The 18,804-nt window shown below is 43.1% G+C and overlaps 1 protein-coding gene across 1 annotated transcript in view; it reads right to left on the bottom strand.

Annotated features, from left to right (window-relative positions):
• Nucleotides 1-6,343: 6,343 nt before the first annotated feature.
• The window catches only part of LOC115809310 (apolipoprotein B-100-like), a 30,837-nt gene continuing 18,376 nt past the window's right edge, over nucleotides 6,344-18,804 (bottom strand). Inside the window, exons 10-28 of the mRNA XM_030770910.1 lie at nucleotides 18,654-18,768; nucleotides 18,418-18,564; nucleotides 18,096-18,307; nucleotides 17,787-17,982; nucleotides 17,496-17,675; nucleotides 17,200-17,403; nucleotides 16,949-17,116; nucleotides 16,624-16,829; nucleotides 16,326-16,505; nucleotides 16,113-16,222; nucleotides 15,805-16,012; nucleotides 15,362-15,534; nucleotides 15,084-15,247; nucleotides 14,876-14,985; nucleotides 14,331-14,704; nucleotides 8,160-14,198; nucleotides 7,896-8,007; nucleotides 7,631-7,808; nucleotides 6,344-7,327 (exon numbers count right to left, since the gene is read on the bottom strand). Coding sequence (XP_030626770.1) covers nucleotides 6,344-7,327; nucleotides 7,631-7,808; nucleotides 7,896-8,007; nucleotides 8,160-14,198; nucleotides 14,331-14,704; nucleotides 14,876-14,985; nucleotides 15,084-15,247; nucleotides 15,362-15,534; nucleotides 15,805-16,012; nucleotides 16,113-16,222; nucleotides 16,326-16,505; nucleotides 16,624-16,829; nucleotides 16,949-17,116; nucleotides 17,200-17,403; nucleotides 17,496-17,675; nucleotides 17,787-17,982; nucleotides 18,096-18,307; nucleotides 18,418-18,564; nucleotides 18,654-18,768 — 10,060 coding nt within the window. The remainder of the gene's footprint in view (nucleotides 7,328-7,630; nucleotides 7,809-7,895; nucleotides 8,008-8,159; nucleotides 14,199-14,330; nucleotides 14,705-14,875; nucleotides 14,986-15,083; nucleotides 15,248-15,361; nucleotides 15,535-15,804; nucleotides 16,013-16,112; nucleotides 16,223-16,325; nucleotides 16,506-16,623; nucleotides 16,830-16,948; nucleotides 17,117-17,199; nucleotides 17,404-17,495; nucleotides 17,676-17,786; nucleotides 17,983-18,095; nucleotides 18,308-18,417; nucleotides 18,565-18,653; nucleotides 18,769-18,804) is intronic.

Genomic DNA, 18,804 nt, shown 5'->3' with positions numbered 1-18,804 from the left:
TAATGGTTGGCCCGAGAGAAGAATCTCAGATGAAAATTAAATAATATTATCAGTGTTGTCAGAATAGAGTCTAATGTCTTGAATACATATATGTAATACAGAGTTTATTACTTTACAGTCCTTCACATGAAATGTAAGTGACTGGAGAGATGGGGGAGGGGGGGGCCTGATTACAGTGGCAAAAAACTTGATAATAGGGGATCACAAACTTGTACCTCACCTCACGCTGAGGGTGATTATTCAAACATTTTAAAGTTAAAATTAAGGATTATAAAAGTATATATAATGATGAAAATATAGAGAAGGCAAGAGGCCTCACTTTACACAACACCCTGAGGCAGTATTATTAGTACTAAGCCCACAGCGTGTGTGAACTGCTCTTATTCTTTTCATTTTTATTTTGACGTTTGTAACAGTAATTAAGTAAAAAGTAATTACTTCTGTACTATATCATCTGTTCTGTTCTGTATCATCTACAAATTTTTAGATTCATATCAAAAAGCGGCTGAAGCAGACTGCAATGACTCTCTGAATTTTCACTCGAAAAAAATACTTCTCTGCATCTCACGACCACTAAATCGACTACTAGATCTTTGTAGCATGGGATCACGACGTCAAAAGTAGCTTAAGGTGGAAATGTCTTTTTGAAGATGTGGTGTTTAACTAATTTTAAAAAAACCTGATGAATCTTCTGTTTGTGGGCGTTGTTCCGCCACACCTAATCGCTCCCACTCTGCGTAAAGCCAGTCCAGTAAGGCGGCTCAGAACACAAGGGCTCACCCCATGCTACACCTACAGTGGAAATAACGGATCAGCGGCCGAGAAAGAACTAACGGTGCTCGGCAGTAGTAAAATTACTAACGGACAGTGGAATTTTTCTGTAACCAGAAAGCTGAAACCAAATGAGTTGGAGAATCTTAAATGCAAAATTACCTAAACTAAACTAAAGCTGCAGAGACATCCAAAACAACGTTAAATTTGAGGATGGTTAGAATAAATCTGTAGAAAACGCTAAACTGACACCCGCACTATGTACTTACTGTAGAAGTGGTGAGGCTGGTGAAGTCCAAGCTGTAGGGTTTCTCCTTCTCAGATACCGTGCATTTCGTTAAAAAAAAAAAAAAACACAGTTTCACGCAAAAAAAGGAAAAAAAACTTTCTAAAATCTTCTCAGAACGTTCTTAATTCAGTCTGATAAGGCCACTGTAAACACTTAACCGAGGGAACACTTTGATAACAGTTTATGCTTTTACAGTAAGATGACAGATATGCAAAGTCCATCTCTTAGACAGCTCCAAAACTTCCTCTGTAAAAAACGACTTCGCACTGCATACGAACTACGGGTTGTCGATGGACACGTCCAAAATGTAACGTGTTTTGGGGGAGGTGTTACAGACGTACCTATTTTGACTTTTTTCTTCAAAACCAATAAATAATCAGCAGTGCATAATTTATATAGTATTATATATTTAAATAGAATGTAAATGATGGTTGTACGACACTGACTTTCTTGCTGACTTTGAAGCATAGCAAGCCGGTACAACTCCCCTCATATCTTCTTATGGATCAATCCATACTCGGAAAGCAACGTGGATGATTAAAATGAGAATTAATAAATAGATGAACGGTTAAATAAATGCTGAAGTAAATAGTTCAATAAAAAACTGAGGAAATCAAAATTTCAATTTGCAAATAAATTCAAAATTGTGTTTACATGTAGTATTTAATTAATTTCATTATGTCTGCTGGAACAGAATTTATCCCCCCCCCCCCCCCCCCCCATTTGTGTATTGCTCATTATTTCCTCGTTAAATTATTTCTTAATTTAAAATTTATGCATTTTCGCCCTCAATATCTGAGGTTCGCTGAACCAGAATGAACTACTTGATTATCGAACGCACAGGATCACCGTTACGTATTCACTTCCCCAGGGCTAAGTTCCCCATGGCATGCTTCCAGCTTGTACAAAATGTTAAATGGGTATACATGGCTAGTTAGTGCACAGTATGTTAAAATAACTGAAGATTCTTGAAAGGTACAGTATATTTGCCAAAGAGCACTGGGTGCGCTTTCTCAGTTGCTATATCTGAAACCCTGTGGACACGACTGGTCAGTCAAACAAATACACAGTAACAGAAAATCGCACACACTAAGAGTAAATAAATAAATGAAAGAATAAATGAGAGAAGGAAGGATTGGTGTTGCGCATGTAACACACATAAACAGCATTCATACTTTCAATAAGTATTTGCAGCGTAACCGTTGTAGTTCTCGGAAACTCCTGTCGGCGGCGCACACGTCATATACACGTATATACGGAGAGAGCTCTGGCGGAAAACCGCACTTTGCTTTGCTTGCAATCTGGTTGTCTGTGGCATGAAGCTGGTAACTTGAACATCTACAGCGTTGTTTTAGATATAAGATTTTGCGATAAATTACTGGATTGTATTTTGATAATACTCCTAAAACAACGATTTTCCTCAGGTGTCTTCTTATTTTCCCCTTCTTGGACAACTCCGCAGAGTTAGACTTATCATTCAGGCCAGTCACTACGAATTAGCCATGTTGGCGTTAAGTGTAAAACGATGCGTCAAATGAAAGGTTGTTTTCTGTGAAATCCTGGAAACTGTTGTGATAACTAGACTTTCATTTATGTATACAGATTTATTGTTTAAAAAACGGAGTCACAGTCACGTCGTATATTTTAACGGTAGTTAAACAATAGTTCTGTGTTTATTTGCACGATCATTCAAATGTTTATGATTAGGAAAGGAAACAGAATTACGAGAAAGAGAAAACCAAGACGTGCTTCTCTTGCTACACTAGCAAGACGTCGAATTGTTAGTGAAAAGATGAAGATGATGCTAGGCCTTTACATTTATGGTTACAATAGATATATACATACATCATTTCTGAATTCTCAGTGTGAACAATGAACTCTCAGACCACAACCCCTCCTGCGGAAACTTAGACATGGCACAATTTTGTTTTCACATCAGATACAGTAAAGTACTACAACAGAGTGTAATTGTATTTTCACGTAGCTTTTAGTCACATATTTCATTTCATGACACTGTGTTATCAGTTTCAATATCTTTACTTACAGCGTGAACAACCATCTAATTATTGTGCACTGAACCGCCAAGTTCCTGGGTTGGTCTTATATTTTGATGGCCAAAGTGACCTGTGACTAGACTTCTGCCTCTCCAGACCTACAGAAGGGCATCTTGTTCACATTCTCCACTCTCCATTTGACAATGGCGGATGTCATGACCTAGAGAATCAAGTGTTCCTGTTTTGACTGGCAATTGTCACTTCTTACTGTGTCATCTCAAGAGCGTTTGGCATCCCACGTTCCATGGTGAATAACATCATCCAGAGGGTTGCCCACAAAATAATCAGGCTCAAAAACAGACTCATCTGCTTTCCACCACCTGATGAGCTTCAAAGAGCTGGTGCTGGCTCTGAACATCTAGCTGGATCTGCAGCATTCGCCAGGGTTGTGGGCAGCATTGATGGCTGTCATATAAGAATCAAGCCCCCAAGTGCAGATTCTGTGTGCTACTTGAACAAAACATTGTTTAATTCTGTTCAGATGCAAGCAGTGTGTGACCACCAGTGTCAGTTTCTGGACATATTTGTAGGTTACTCAGACTCAGTCCATGATGCTAGAGTTCTTAAAAATAGCCCTTTGTATGTCCGGGGATTGTACCCACCCGAGGGCCATTTATTCTAGGGGATGTTGGATATCCCTGTATGTCACGACCCATCGCGCTCATTACACCTTACAGGGAGCCAGTGAGAAGCGCAGTTGCAGCAAGTTTCACCAGGCACCGTGCAAAGGCCCGTTCTGTGATGGAAACGGCATCTGGCATTATGAAGACCAGGTGGCGATCAATATTGTTCAAGGCTCTGGAAGTGCACCCTGCTTTTGCAGTGAAGGTCATAGCTTGTCGTGCCATTTTGCACAACGTCTGCCTCAGAGATGGACCGAGACACACTTGATCCTGTGGAAGCGGCATTGGGGCCAGATGACAGAGGTGGTCAGCCTTAGCCAGACTCGCAGTGTGGGGAACAGCTGCAAGGACGCATCGCTGCTGCTCTTGCAGCACCAAACAACACTCCTCCAGCTCATCATGACCATGACTATTATCAAGGAGACACGTTAAAAGTCAAAACTCATTCACACATTCACACAAGTTTTTTGGTTCAAGTTTCATTTCATGTAAATAGTTTTAATTGCTATTGCTAATTGTGTTAATAATTATTAACAATATAGTCTTTGATCCATTACTTCTCCACTGCTCAGACAAGCTTCTGTATTGTTTCTATTGGAACAAGGATAACCATATTACAAAGTCATTCAGATTGCTCTACAGCAAGTTGTATCGTTTAACCAGCAGCTCTGCACTGAATGAGCTGCTTCATACTGAGCAACTGATAACTCCAGTGAAAACAAACTGCTGATAACATGAAGGCTCTGTACTAGAAAAGAGCAGAGTGGACAGTTCATGAGATAAAGGCCATGAGATAAGAAATATGGAATAAAAAAAAGGCAATATAGCAACTGATCAATGAAAAATCATATCCTTGCTAAATCCATTGGAAAGTTAAGGAAGTGTTGATATGTTAGAATTTGCTTTGTAGATATTAGATCTCATCCAGTCAGTGCTCATCAATCCTTGAAAAACAATTTTATTATTATTGAAAACAAACAAACTTTTCTCTGTCTTTCTTCTTCTTCTTTTTTTTCACCTTTTCTCATTGATCTTTTCTAATAAATTTAACAGCCTCTCCTCCCTGGCCTCCTCTCGCTTGGCCCTCTCCTCTTCCCTCTCCAGCGGTTCCAGTAAGAGACCATGCATTTTTGGTGGCCATGGCTCCTCTGACCCTAACACACTCCCTGGCTCTGGAGTCTGACTCTCTGCCTCAGATGGTGCTGAATCAGAGGACGCTGATTCAGAAGCGGAAGGGTGTTCTCTCCCCAGGCTGAGGCAATGAGGCATGGAGACTGAATAGATGGCCTGCCACCTATTGCCTCATTCATGAGAGAAAACCACTTCCATGTTCCAGCAGTGGGCTCCCATGATTCAGTGCCACTCCCTGTCAGTGGCCTCCTGAGCTCATGCACCCATTTCAGTTTCTATAACATAGTTGTACTGCACAATTCATGCAGTGTTCATTTCAAATGTTAAAAACAGCAAAGAAAATACTCAAAAAGAACAGTAACTGTGATCTTTTATCTATGCTTTCACTAATAGGGCTATAGTAAAATAAAATGAATCCAAACCTTGTATGCCTTCTTTGGATTTTCCCACTTCTGGTCTTCTTGGGCAGGAGTCACCACATGTATACGGATTCATGACTGGTACGTTTTGTTAAAAAAAAAAAAGATGGAGTTATAGTCACGTCATATAGTGTTTTTTTATCGGTAGTACGACAGTTGAGTGTTATCACACAGAGTGAATTTTGGATTAACATGCTAGCATAGTAGCGAGAGTTAGCTTTGCAGCTCTCGTCATTTAATCTCCAATGACAACATAAATGGTTAGTTCTATCAGAATTAAATTGGAAGACTGACAGTAATTATTTATTGTTTTCAAGTGAGTTGTAGTTTTTTGTTGGTTGAAACATTTTTTTTTCACAATTCAAAGACTGTTTATAATTGAGGAGCAACATTTCACGCTCCTCGTTGTGTATAACATTTTTTCTGTTGAGCTGATTCTAACCGCGCGCACATGTGGGAAAAGTGTGAGGGAAAAGAGATGGCGATCAAGGACCATGTGACTGAGTGACATCTGTCCATCATGATGTTCCTCTACAGGCTGTAGCAGAGCGGAAGTGACAGGTAAGATTGAAACCACACCGTGGAGAGGGAACTAGGACACTATACAGATTATGCTTCCCAGGGATTTTGTTTTGGATAGTGAAGATGTATATGTTTTATTTAGAGCTCTAATTTTTTTTGTTCCTCCCTTTTTTTTCTACTTAGTCTTTTTTTCCACTTTAGTCAGAATTGCTGTAAAATTAATTCTTACCATTACTAGTGACTTTACAACACTCTACTGTTGTATCTTGACAGTGCCAAGCTAATTTATTACAGCCCTGCCTAATTTTACATTGTAAACCGAATTCGTTGTTAGCAACAACAAATATGTGTAGACTGTCATTTGTACAGCGAAAAATTACACAAGGCTGGATTTAGATTGCAGAACAAGTAAGTTTTATTGAGTTTTATTCATGATAATGGAAGACACAGTAAGTAAAGATTGGATTTCTTAGGTGAATATGGATTACTTGAAACAAATAGTGTTTAATGTGTTGATAGTCCAGAGCAACTGCCTTACTGGCGGAAAGGGAAAGGAAGCTCAATTTCCAGCTTTCCATCATTCACTTTTAAGAGGGCATCGGTAGGAAGAGCACTCGAAACAGTGCTGGTAAACACATTCAGCACAGACATAAAAAGATCTATGCAGTGTCCAATAATTTCATTCAGCTTCTCAAGGGTAAGCTCAGCGTCAACCATCTCCAACAGGCTCTTGACTACTGTGACAAGGTTGGCATAGTAAGCATTGAGGTACACAGCAGCGGTGTCAAGGATATCAGACTTAATGTTGTCAATGAATTCTTGTGCCTTCTCAACCACTGCATGGAGGGTCTCACCAAGCTTCTGAAGGATCACATCAAGACTCTCCAACTCCTTTACCAGTTCTACAGCCTGAGTTGAAAGTGTCTTCAGCGTGCTCTTTACGTGGTCCAGAATTTGGGCTCCAGTCATAACCTCACCTGATGGCAGCACCACTTGGACAGGGCTGATCGTTTCAATAATGGGTGTAAGGTAAACTTCCAGGTTGTCAGTGATCACCTGCACAAGCTGCTCCAGAACTGTGGCAACATTGCTAGTGACTTTCTGGCAGATCTCAGGCAGGCTTGTCTTCTCTTCCATGCCAGGGAGCTGGATATGCGTTTCCCTCAGGATCTTGACTGCAGCATCAATAAAGATTTGCACAGTCTTCTGATACTGTACAATGACGTTCCTGAAGAGAATGGACAGCTGACTCAGCTCGGGGGCGTGTTCAGATGCAGCAGTGTAGGCCTCAGTGATGCCATTGACAATGGTAGCCCACAGTCCTCTGACAGCACCAAGGATGCCATACTTGTCAGCAAAGCCAGTGATGGATGAAGTGATAGCAGGGAGTCTCTCCTTCAGGCCCATGATCATAGCTTCAGGAGCCTCCAGGTTGTAGGCTGCCTGGAGATGCATCTTCTCATCACTCTTTGCCACAGCTTTAATGATGAGGATATCTACATCATTTTCAGGTGCAGACTGCAAAAATGAAAATAGCAGAAATAATATGAAATATTTCAGTAAATTACATACTTAAGTCAGTTTTTTGAGAAGTGTGAAAAAAAAAAACGGACTGTATCAGACAAAACAACACGCATTAAGAATTATAATATAATTCAATAATATCATTTACATTTAAATCTCAACAGAAATTTGGTTTGTCCAGAAACTTTCAATATATGATATAGTGTGTAGAAAAAATTATATTTTTGAAGGTTTTCTTTTAGCTTGGACAAAAGCATGAAGAAATTAATATAAAGGTCTAAAACCAAAGGCACTTACTGCATAGCGGCCATACAGTCTAGCGTGCAGTTGTGATGGGATCCTTCCCTGGAACTGAAGTCCAAGAAAGCCAGTGGAAGGAGTGGAGACTGAAGCACTAATTGCACCCCTGCGGGCAGCATAGCGGAAGTTCACATCGGTGAAGCTTGGGCTCATGATGTCCACATTCAGAGTGTGGCTGTTTAGAAATAAAGAGCAACACTGATTACCTGGATACCATGAACCAATTTTGTTCTATCAGAATAATCATGTAATCTAAATTCACCTCATGGTCTCAGAAAGAACATGTTGGATATCCATGGTCAGTTCAGCATGGGTGAGGACAGCCTTAGCAGTCAAGCTAAAGGCATCATTCTCCACAGCAGAGGTTATGGAACCTGTGGGGAAAAAAGTTACTTGAATGCTTTCACAATGAAAAAATGTCAGTTACTAATTAATCATAATTAATAATAAACAAAACTATTTACAGCTGTCACTGACAAATACATCACTGATAATGTAGCAAAATGTTTAAAAGTTATATACTCACTATCAAGATCATAATCCAGCAGAACAATGGGAGAAGTTGCAGATGCCTTGAAAATAACTGTGTAGATGGGGGCTTCACCCTCAACCTTAGCCTCAACATTGGTGGTGTACACAGGAGAGATGATCTTGCTGGTGCTGGCTACTGTCTGCTTGGCTGCAGTCACTTCTGCAACAGCTTTCTCAAAGATGCTAAGATCACCAAGGGTGCTTGGCTGAGACAAGTCAATCTCAACATCTGCAGTCAGAGAATTCAGTGGAGCTAAGTCAATTGTGGCCTGGGCAGAGTGCTTCCCCTTTGTGTTGAGGGCAGCGACGTTGATCTCATTGTTGCAGGCAAGTTTTAGCACAGCATACACACGGCTAAGAGCTGCTTCCAGGGCCAGATTCTCATCCACATCAAGTTCCACTTTTAGATCCTCGCGATTGACATTGGCATTGCCAACAGTCTTCAGAGTGGAGCGCAGACCATCACGGCCCAAGAAGAGAGAAGCCTCGTTGTCCAGAGCTCCCTTGATCACACCACTTTCCAGGAATGTTCCATCAATGCTTCCCTTCGTGGCTGTCTCGGCAGAGATGAAGAAAAGGCCAGCTTCAATTTTCAGAGAGTTTTCAGCATCTCCACTTCCAACAGCTTGGATGATGGGAATGTCCATGGTGTATTTGGCTTTGAGGGTGGATGTTGCAGTGGGGTGAGTCTTAGTGTCTCCAAGCAGGTGATGGCTAGCTTCAAGAGTCAAGATGGGCAGGTTAACCTTGGCCACAGTAGTCAGAGATGCTGAGGCTTCCAGATCATCTGTGTTCAGGCTCACTGTGCTGTCATGAGTTCCCTGAATGTGAACATTCTCTAGGGACAGGGCGGTGGCCAGCTTCACTCCTCTTTTGGTGGTGAGGCTGCTGGTTCCATCAAGCTTGGCTTTCAGACCCTCAAACACAGAGGCAGAAATAGCACCAATGCGGATCACGAGATCATCGTCTCCATGTATGGCAGCATTTGCATTCAGATTGAAGATGGCGGATTTGAAAGTCATCTCAGAAATCAAGTTGCCAAGAGCAGGGACACTGATCAGACCCAGATCAAAAATGGGCGCAAACCTACTCTTCTGGTACACAATCTTAGCATCCATATCAAATGTCTGCTCTGTGGTGGTCAGCAGGTCTTTAAGGCCAGTGTGCTCATACAAGTTGATGTCATTGATAGCTGGGGTCTTGAAATCAATGACTGGCACAGCAATTTCAGGAATGCTGATTGGGACAGTCAGAAAGTCAAGGTTGGCCTCACCATTCACAGCAGCATAGACACCAGCCTCTGCCTTATTGTGGTCAATAGTTAAGTTGTGGCTGTACTTGTACTGGTTGAGGCGCAGAAGGGCCACAGTGTTAACCTGCTGCATGTCGAGGTTGAGGGTCACAGAGTAATCGTTCTGAAGATCAATCTTGGCAGATAGTGATTCAGGCAGGCTGAGTATGGTATTACCCTTGTTCTGGAGATCCAAGACAACCTCAATGGGCTGGATCAAAATGTTGAGAGCATTGGACAGAGTGCCGCTGAATGCACCAACAAGCTCTGTGTCATGGTTTACCTTTGCTTCCACCTTCATGTCACCCAAGTGGGCATTCCCTGATGCAACAATCAAGCTGTTTTTGATGAAAGAAGACTCAGCCTCCACTCGGGCATCAAAGGTAATGTGGCTAAAGACAACAGCATCAGCACTGATTTTTTGTTTGATCTTCAAAGTAGATGCATCAGTGTCTCCACTCAAAGTGAGCTTGGCAGTGCTCGGGTCAATGGTAAAGTGCAGGTCACTCTTATGGGTGCCTTCATCAGAGAAGTCAAACAGGCCAATTTTCCCAGTGCCTTCATTGCCAATGGTCAGGGTGATGGTGGTGGATTCCTGGCGAACAACTGCCTTTTGATTCAGAGAAGCCTCACTGGTCAATGTGAACAGAGGGATGTTCACCTGGTGGTTATACGTTGTGTCCACAGAAGCAGACATTCCATTCTCAATGGCAAAGAATACATCACTGACAGCGTTACCAGTGTATGGAGCTGTTGTTATCTTTAGAGCTGTTTTTGCAGAAGCCTGGGCAGAGAGGCCATAGATGGTCACTGATGCTTGGTGTTCAATACCAACTGCACTGTGGGTGAACTTAAGAGTTTCGGAAACAATGACACGGCTCATTTTGGGAACTGCCACACGGGCTGTAGAGTCCAGGTTGTAGTTAAGAATCTCTAAGCTTTCAGATGTGCCCTGAGAGGTAATGAATGCAGTGAACTGAGGTGTTTCCTCACCCTCAGTTGAGTTCTGGAGCTCAGCAGAAGTCCTGATGCTGTATATTGGAGTGTTGGCACGAATCTCACCATAGAGCTTTCCGAAACATGGCATCAGGAGCTCACTTGGGATTGCAGGCAACTTAATCTCAGGAATCTGCAGGGGAATGTCCAGGCCATGCTCAAGATTGAACTTGGGGATGGCAGGAAGTGAGATCTCTGGAATTGTGATCTCTGGCAGTGTAACTGCAGACAGATCAGGGAGGTAGTTCATTTTCAGTTCTCCAAAGAAGGCATCCACATCCAACATATTGAATTCTAAGTTCAGTATGAAGTCAATGATCTCAGTTATCCTCTGTTTAAGGTCGTCATAGGTAATGGTGGTGGCTGGCACAGTGTGGAATCCCAGAATGGTGAACTCTGGAATGTCAACCTGAGATGGGAGCTCAATCTCCTGAAGTTTGTCCAGGCTTATCTTCACTGAGGGAAGGGCCAGATTGGTGAATGGAACAGTGAGTGAAGGGAGCTCCAGCTCAGCTGTCTTCAGTCCATTGACAATTCCTTCAACAAGTTGCTTCACCTCACCGAAGATTGGTTGCTCAGCAAGCAGTTTGTTTGCCATCTCAATCACAACAACAAAAGAATCAGTGACAATGGTCAGGATCTTGGTGTAGACATCGCTGACCTGCTGCAGGACCTGGTGAATTTCTCCTTTCAGATCCATCTCAGGAATTCTTTGCTTGAGATTATCAACTAATGTCTTGACATCGTTAAGAACAACACTGTCAATGATGTCCTTCAGGGTTTTGATCACATCTGCAACTTTGACTTCCCTAAGTTCCTCTAAGAAAGCATTCAAAGATGAGACAATGTAATTGAGAAACTCTCTGGTAGCTTCAACCTTCTGTGGGACTTCAAGTGATGACATTAATGTATTCAGTTCAGTGATGTACTCACTAATTTTCTGATTTGCCTCATCTACAAATGCATTGTAGTCAAATGATTTGACTTGATTGATAAAGGCGTCAATGTGCTCATTCAGGTGTTCAATAGCTTGTTTGACTTCGGTTTCCTTTAGGTAAGTAATGGCATCATCCAGAAATTTTGTAACAGGGATAGGAATAGTCTTCAGAGTATTAGCAACAACCTGAACTGTTTCATCAAACTTGAAATGTTTGATAAGCTCTACAATCTTGTCCAGAAGCACTTCAATCTTTTTGTCAATTTCATATTTGACAAGAACAGACCTCACATTGCCATAGATTCCATTCAACCTCTCAATGATGTTGATTTCCGTGATTAAAGCTTTAGCAGTGTCAACAATCTTTGTGAGTTCTTCTGTCGGAATTTGAGCCTTTACGGTCTCCACATAACTCTGAATGTCAACTGAGCTTATAAGGTTCTTCAAGTCTTCCACCAGCTTAGCCTTGTCAAAGCTCTCAATCGTCTGTTTCAGTTTGCTCACTGTCTCCTCCAGCTTCTCTTTAACAGCATATTTTGCATCAAGGTCATGCAAGAAGGCAATGCTGCTGTCCTGCAGCTTCGCCAGATCGATCGTCTTGATCACATCTTCAATGGCCTCAATGACAGCAAGCACAATGGCACTGATGTCATATTCTTCATTGAAGGCATTCAGCTCCTCAGTAAGCCTCTGCACAACTGTGTCAGACAGGGTGCCGCTGACAATGAGCTCCTTCACAAGGTCAACAACGTCATGAATGCGGATGGTCAAGTCACTCAAAAGCTTCTCAAGAGCAGCCTTGATGTTAAGCAGAGAGGCCTCTAGGTCGTCCAGGGTGATGGCATACTCCTGAGTGAGAGCGATCAGTTCAGTTCTCAGCTGAATAACCCGTCCTTCCAGGTTCAGTTCGGTCACAAAGTCACTGATGAGCTGAGGCAGATTCTCAATCTTGGCAGCGATGTCATGCTTGTTGATGTAACTCTGCAAGGCTTCAGCCATGTTCACAACTATGATTTTGACATTTTCCAGAATTGCGGGCATACTCTCAATGAATGGAATATTAATCACGTGGTTGTCTGTGCTTTTGTCGTATTTCAGGAAACCAGAGACAGAGAAATCTTGGTTTTCCTGGTCAACTGTGTTTAAGAGGTTGGTGATGACTGCTCCTGACACTTCCAATCCAAGCCTCTCAGGGGTGTTGAAAACACTAAGCTCCTGGTTGATGGCATGGTTGTTCACTTTGGCCTTCAGTCTCAATGCAGCCTTTTGCTCTGAAGGTGTGAGAATAGTGTCAACCTTGTTATCAAGGTTGGTCTCGATGGAAACGCCGTTGTCCAGGTTCTGGGTTGTTGAAACTCTGCATTCATGCGAGTGTGCGAAAGCCAGAGGCTCTGCCTTCAGGAGAACCTTAGTGTACAGCTGAGCACTCTGTTTGCCATACAGATTCAAGTCTCCATCAGCATTAGCAATGGCATCAACGTTGAAGGCAAATGGAACAGCTGTAGCACGAATGGTGGTGTCAAATCGGAGTGGCTGTGAGTTGAATCGGGCATCGTTGTTGACTCTGAGAGAGAGACCAGCAATATCCACCTCTGAGTTGTGACTCATGTGAGCTCCCAACAGCTTTCCAGTGGTGCTACACTTAGCAGTGGCAGCCAGGTCTGCATAGCTGATCTCATAGGTGTGCTTCAGCTCTTCCTCAGCATAAGCAAGTTTCACATTCCCTGTCAGGTCAGCTTTGTAAGGCTCTGCTTTCAGCTCAGCTTCATTGACCAGGTTGACATGCAGGATCTTCAGATCATTGCTGATTTTCACAAGAGCGGTGTAAGGTTCTACATTAAAGGCGATGTCGTGTGAGTAGGAGGTACCATCTGCAACAACAGCGTCGGCTTTGGAAGCGAAAGCAACTGAGGACAGAGAGGCTGTCAGAGAGTTAGTATTCTCAGCTGTTATCCCCGCATATCCACTCTTAGTCTCGATGGACAGAGAGGCCTTAGAAGCATCAAGCGCACCGCTGAAGGTGTTTTCCAAGGTTAGAGGGCTCTGCAGTGAAGTGGTGCCACTAGTAATCAGGCCATCTTTGTTCAGGGTCAGACTGGCTTTGTGGGCAGCACTATGAGAACCCAGTTTGCCAGAGGCGTCGCTGTTCACAGCCAAACCATTGACATCCAGGGTAGCGGTGACCAGAGAGTGGATACGGTCTTCAGATTGCTCAACAGCACTGTCCACTTTGATGCTAACTACACCAGCACCTGCGGTGGCCTCAGCAACATTTTGCACCGTAAGGCCAAGAGCTAATGCTTTAGTGTCAGATTTCACAGCGAGAGTGGATTCTTTGAAGGTGACCTCAGCAACATGCGTCAGGGAGTCTTCAAACACTGCTGTGTTGGATGCAATAGAAAGCTCGCCATTGGCAAAGGCAGCAGCAATTGTGTTCTGAGCCTGGAGCAGTGTTGAATCAACTTTCAGAGATGTATCAATCTTTGCCTCTGGCCTGAATGGGAAGACAGCAAAAGATGGTGTGAGGGTAGCAGTGCCATACACAGGTCCCGCCTTCAAGGATCCCTCAAGGTTGCAATCTCCAGAGATCTCTTCAGCATTGACGCCGAGTTGGCCAGTGTGTTCCAGAGACACTTGCAGACCCAGGGGGCTGGTTGCTTCAATCTTGCTGCTTGTTTTTACACTAACCTTCTCTGCAATTCTTACTTCTTCCACAACATTCGCACTGGCATCAATAAGCTTGTGGCTTACGGAAGTCTTAAGCTCAGCCTTGAGAGAATCATCGGGGGTACCAGCAAGCAGTGCAGACCCTGATGAGAGAAGCATTGGATGTGTTAAAGGTAAAGGAATTGTGGAGGGCTGATGAGTTAATATTTCATTACATACTATACATTGAGGTAATTGTACCCCACATCTGACAATGAACACGGAGGGAAATGTACCTTCAACTTTGAGTGACAGGAGGTCCACGGGTGACGTTCCAGTGACTTCTACTTTGGCAGAATAACTGGGGTTCTCTACGGGATCTCTGCCTGCAGAGACAGCCGCCTCCAAGTCGTAAAGGTTGCTGCTGACTTTACCAGACAGCTCTGCCATTCCGAGAACTGGGAGGGACACAGTGATGCTCTCAGGAACAAAAACCTCAGGGAGGGGAATCTGAACAGAGGCCAGCTCTATGCCAAGCTGGGGCACAGCCAGATGAGGGGTGGTGAGGGCAGCAGGGAAGTTCAGCTCCTCAGAAGATTTCCCGCCAAGAGGCAAGGGAAGGATGATGGTGTAGTGATGTTGACCGAAGTGGTACTTGGCTGCAGCCTCACTGTTTAGAGAAAATAATTTGATTTAAATAATCTGAGAAAACATAAACAAAGAGCTAATAGTATATTCACTATGACTTGCTACAAAAGAGTAGTTGAATGAATGCAACAGAAAAAAGCAACAGAACATCAGAAAAGCAACAGTCTCATAAACAACAGAGAAAAGAACATACGCATTCAGGAAGAGTCTCTCGGGCAGCGTGATCTCAGGAAGTGCAGGGACTCTAAGGTTCTGCAAATAGGGAATCTCACCAGCGAACTTCTCCAGGTAAGCGTTTGAAGCCTGTTAAGTCATGCAGAGTATATTACTGTCTCACTTTTTTCAGATTGAGAGGAAAATAGCCTTTACTGAATTGAAACAGACATTGCTTTTTCTCTTACCTCAACAGATTTGCTCAGGATGTCACGGACTTTCATTTCAGTCTGGCCAATCTGATGATCAAGAAGACCATTGGCCATGGTCTTAACAGCATCAATGTTGGGGATGATATTGTGAATCTCCGAGTTCACATCAGACTTAACCTCAGCTTCAATTTTCTCTGCATCTAAAGATTGGATCACATATTAATGCATTAATTTCTTGGGTGCATTGATCCTTTTGGCATGTTTAGAATTTGATATGACAGAGAGGACATATATGTGTATAAATGCCACTGTACCATATTTCAGGGTGACACTCTGCACAGAGGAGGTCTCAGGGAGCTTAATGTCACTCTTGAGTTCAAGTGTCAGCTCTTCTGCACGCTTCAGGTTAGCAGAGACCGTGGCGTCGGCTTGAACAGAGGGAACGAGCAGCTGAACCTCCAGCTTGGCATCCTTCACTGCCTCAATCCTGGGTGCAGAATTTTGTTTTATAAGTATCTTAAAACTAAAGATTGATCAGTAAATCTAACAGACTTCAGATATGTTCTGTATCGCAAATGTTAACACCACTACAGTGCAGAAACTGAGATATTGTAGTTGTGTTACAGTGTGAATATAGTATGATTATGCCAGTCTGCATGCCTGCATCAGATATTGTTGTGTGGAAGAGGGATATTTACACACCAAATCAGTGTTTAGTGAGTTGAAACAGGAGTGAATGTTGACAGAATTGACTTACTTGGCATGGGCAACCAGAGATGCCTGTGGGATGTTCTTATTGATGAGGTCAATCTGAATGGAGTGAGTGCCCTTGCCCTTTGTACTTGGGTCAACAGCTCCAAATCTGAGCCCAGCTTCCAGGTCGTAATCAGGGATCTGGAGATCGGCGGAGACGGTGTACTTCTGTCTGTTGAACATAAGAGCAGCCTTGGCTTCCACAGATGTACCTGTGAGCAAAGGAGATGATGAGGTTTAGAAGTGGTGGCTTGAGGGATCAGTGACACTGGGTCAAACATAAATTTTGATCATGTGGAACAACTCTCTTACCTTCTGCTTTCACATCAACTGTCAGTTTGTCCACCTTGTCTTCATAGGCATAGTCGATAGTTGCACTGTACTCAGACACTTCACCAGTAGGATGCACTTCAATAGCAAGCCTTTAATAGAAAGCCGAAACAGCCAGTTAAAGTAAGCTGTACACCAACGGAGCTTTCAAATATTACAGCAAAGCTCTAAATTTCTCCATTGTTTTCTGCTTACTTGCTATCACCAGTGAAGGGGAAGTAGGGAGCAGCATCGTTGGACATAGCATCAGAATACTGCAGGGCAGTGCAATACTTCAATCCAGGGAAGAGCGGTGTGCATTCTGACACATCAACTCGTTCCATCACAGAAGGAATAGGCTTGATCTCAGCACCGGTGACAGAAACCAGTGAGTTGCTGCATAAAGCAAATAAGTCAGACATTTTCACACTCAGTACTGATATTGGATTGGTTGAAATTTTCTTTCAATTGTGAGAGGAGCACATAAATCTGAAGATACAGCAAATTGTCTTACGTAATGCTGATGAGCTTGGTTGGACCCTGAGGAGCAGGGATGGACAGCTTGACGTTGCTGTCAGTCATGGCAACTTTGGCTCTCAGGCCACTCTCATGGAAGATGTTGGTGTGCATCTCCAGGCCAGAGTGGACATAATCAGGGAAGTGAGCACCGACCTCAGTCACAAACTCAATTCCAGCAGATGGCATGAAAGCAACTTCGCTCTGTGGAAAATAGCCAAGGCATGAAAAATAGATTAAAATCTTTCATGTTCAGATTTTGTTTTCCCAAAAGCCATCAAATGAAAAAATTCTGATAATTATTCTTCGGAACAGCAGCATACCATGTCGGGAGCAATGCTCAGTCCTCCTTTGACACCAGGAGTGAAGGTACCAGACAGAGCTACACGCAATGGGACACCAGGACCAGTCGGCAGGTAGAACTCATTGTCCATGAAGATGTAGTGCAGGAAGAGCTCATTATCGGCACTAGAAAGCAGTCCCTTTATGAGCTGTAATTGAAAACACGGAAATGAATAACTTTTCACCTAAAACACGACCTACTGGTTAAGTCTTGGTGTGCAACTATGCTTACGTCAGTGGGGAACATCTTTAGGAGGTTGTCGATCATCATGGCTGCAGAGTAGGCCATCTCTTCCATCTCCTTTGTCTTGAGGAATCCCAGCTCAGCACCTAGAAGTCGTAGGTAGACCGTTGCTTCTGGGGCGTCGTGGGCCTTAAGTTCCGCGATCAGTTTGTTGACATTACGGCTGATTTCCTTGATGATGTTTTGTGAGGCCTACGGAGAATGAATCATATTCATTATCTAATTTTCAGTGGAATATAATAAGGTAAGTTCTGAACATGGAGAGGGTATTGTATTTTAAATACCTGTCTTTTTTTCCTGTCATTCCTCAAGGCTGGCAGGATGTTCCTCAGGACTTGATTAATCTGAATTGGCATCTTGTCAGCAGCATAATAAATAGTTTTCAGGACAGTGTCAGGGAAGAATCCATTTGCACCAAACAAGGCTTCCACAGTTGGCTCAAATCCTTTGCCCTCCATGCCAATCTGAAAGTGAAAAGACTGATGAAGGAATCTGATACAAAGTAAAAATCAACACCAAGGAAAATGAATTTGTGGTAAGATATTTGAAATAAAAGTCTGAGGTTAATTCTCTACCTCAACCATGTCCATATCATATCCAAAAGCCTTCAGGGTCATCTCAAGCATGACCTCCTTGGGCAAGTGGCTTGTGGATTCAAAGATCATGTTTCCTTGCAGAGAAGCCATCTTATAATTGCGAGAGAACTTGGTAGGATCCATGACAGATCCAATCTCATTGCCCTGTAGAGCATCAAGGATCTTCTGTCTCAGTCTAGGAAAAGAAAGCAAAAAATAGTTAATGGCAATAACAATACACAAGGCGGTGTGTCACAAAATATTACGAAGCCTCAAATGAACAAAGCAGGTTTTTCATTTTCCACTCACTCTGTGGTCTCAGGAGCAGTAGAGCTAAGAATGTTGGTGACATGGGAAATGACAAAGCTCTTGGCCTGCATGTTTTCCTCTGCGGGCAATGCAGCAGCCAACTGAGCAAGTTCTGCAGGCTGAGGGTCCTTCATCAAGATCAGGTAAGCAGCCACGCGTTTCTGCAGAGGAGCTGCTCCATTCAAAAGGACCTGCATGAGCACCTCTCTGCCCTATTGGACATTAGCAGAATTCTGAGTTGGGAATGCAGTGTAGTGCATTGAATAGTTTTTTTCTGGATTCCTAAACAGATTAACTATTACACCACACAGTTGAAATGTACCTCCTCAGGAACAGAAGTCAGTCTGAAAGCTTGAATGGCTGCCTGCTGAACCTCTGGAGAGGCTGCGGGCTGGTTGACACACTGAATCACTGCAGACTTCAAGGCAGGACTTGCAGCTCCCATAGCAGCAGCCATGTTGCCAATAACCTAGAGAACAAGCCGCTTTGGGTTACAAGTCCAAAACTTTACAAATCAACCTCTGGATGATTTGCCAGAGAGAACACAAAAATACACACCCTTAGGGACAAGAACAGGTGATCCTGATCACCAGTGCAATCTCCAATTTGTTCAAGAGCGTAGTCAGCCACAGCTTGGATCTCAGGGGTCACTTTTCCCTCAGCTTGGTAAAGCCTGTTGGAACATAGTGAAAGAGGTAAGGGAGGATGA

The sequence above is a fragment of the Chanos chanos genome, chromosome 4 (genome assembly GCF_902362185.1).
Source record: "Chanos chanos chromosome 4, fChaCha1.1, whole genome shotgun sequence".
NCBI classification, from domain to species: Eukaryota; Metazoa; Chordata; class Actinopteri; order Gonorynchiformes; family Chanidae; genus Chanos; species Chanos chanos.
The sequence above is the reverse complement of the archived record's forward strand: the minus strand, read 5'-3'. Positions and strand labels throughout refer to the sequence as shown.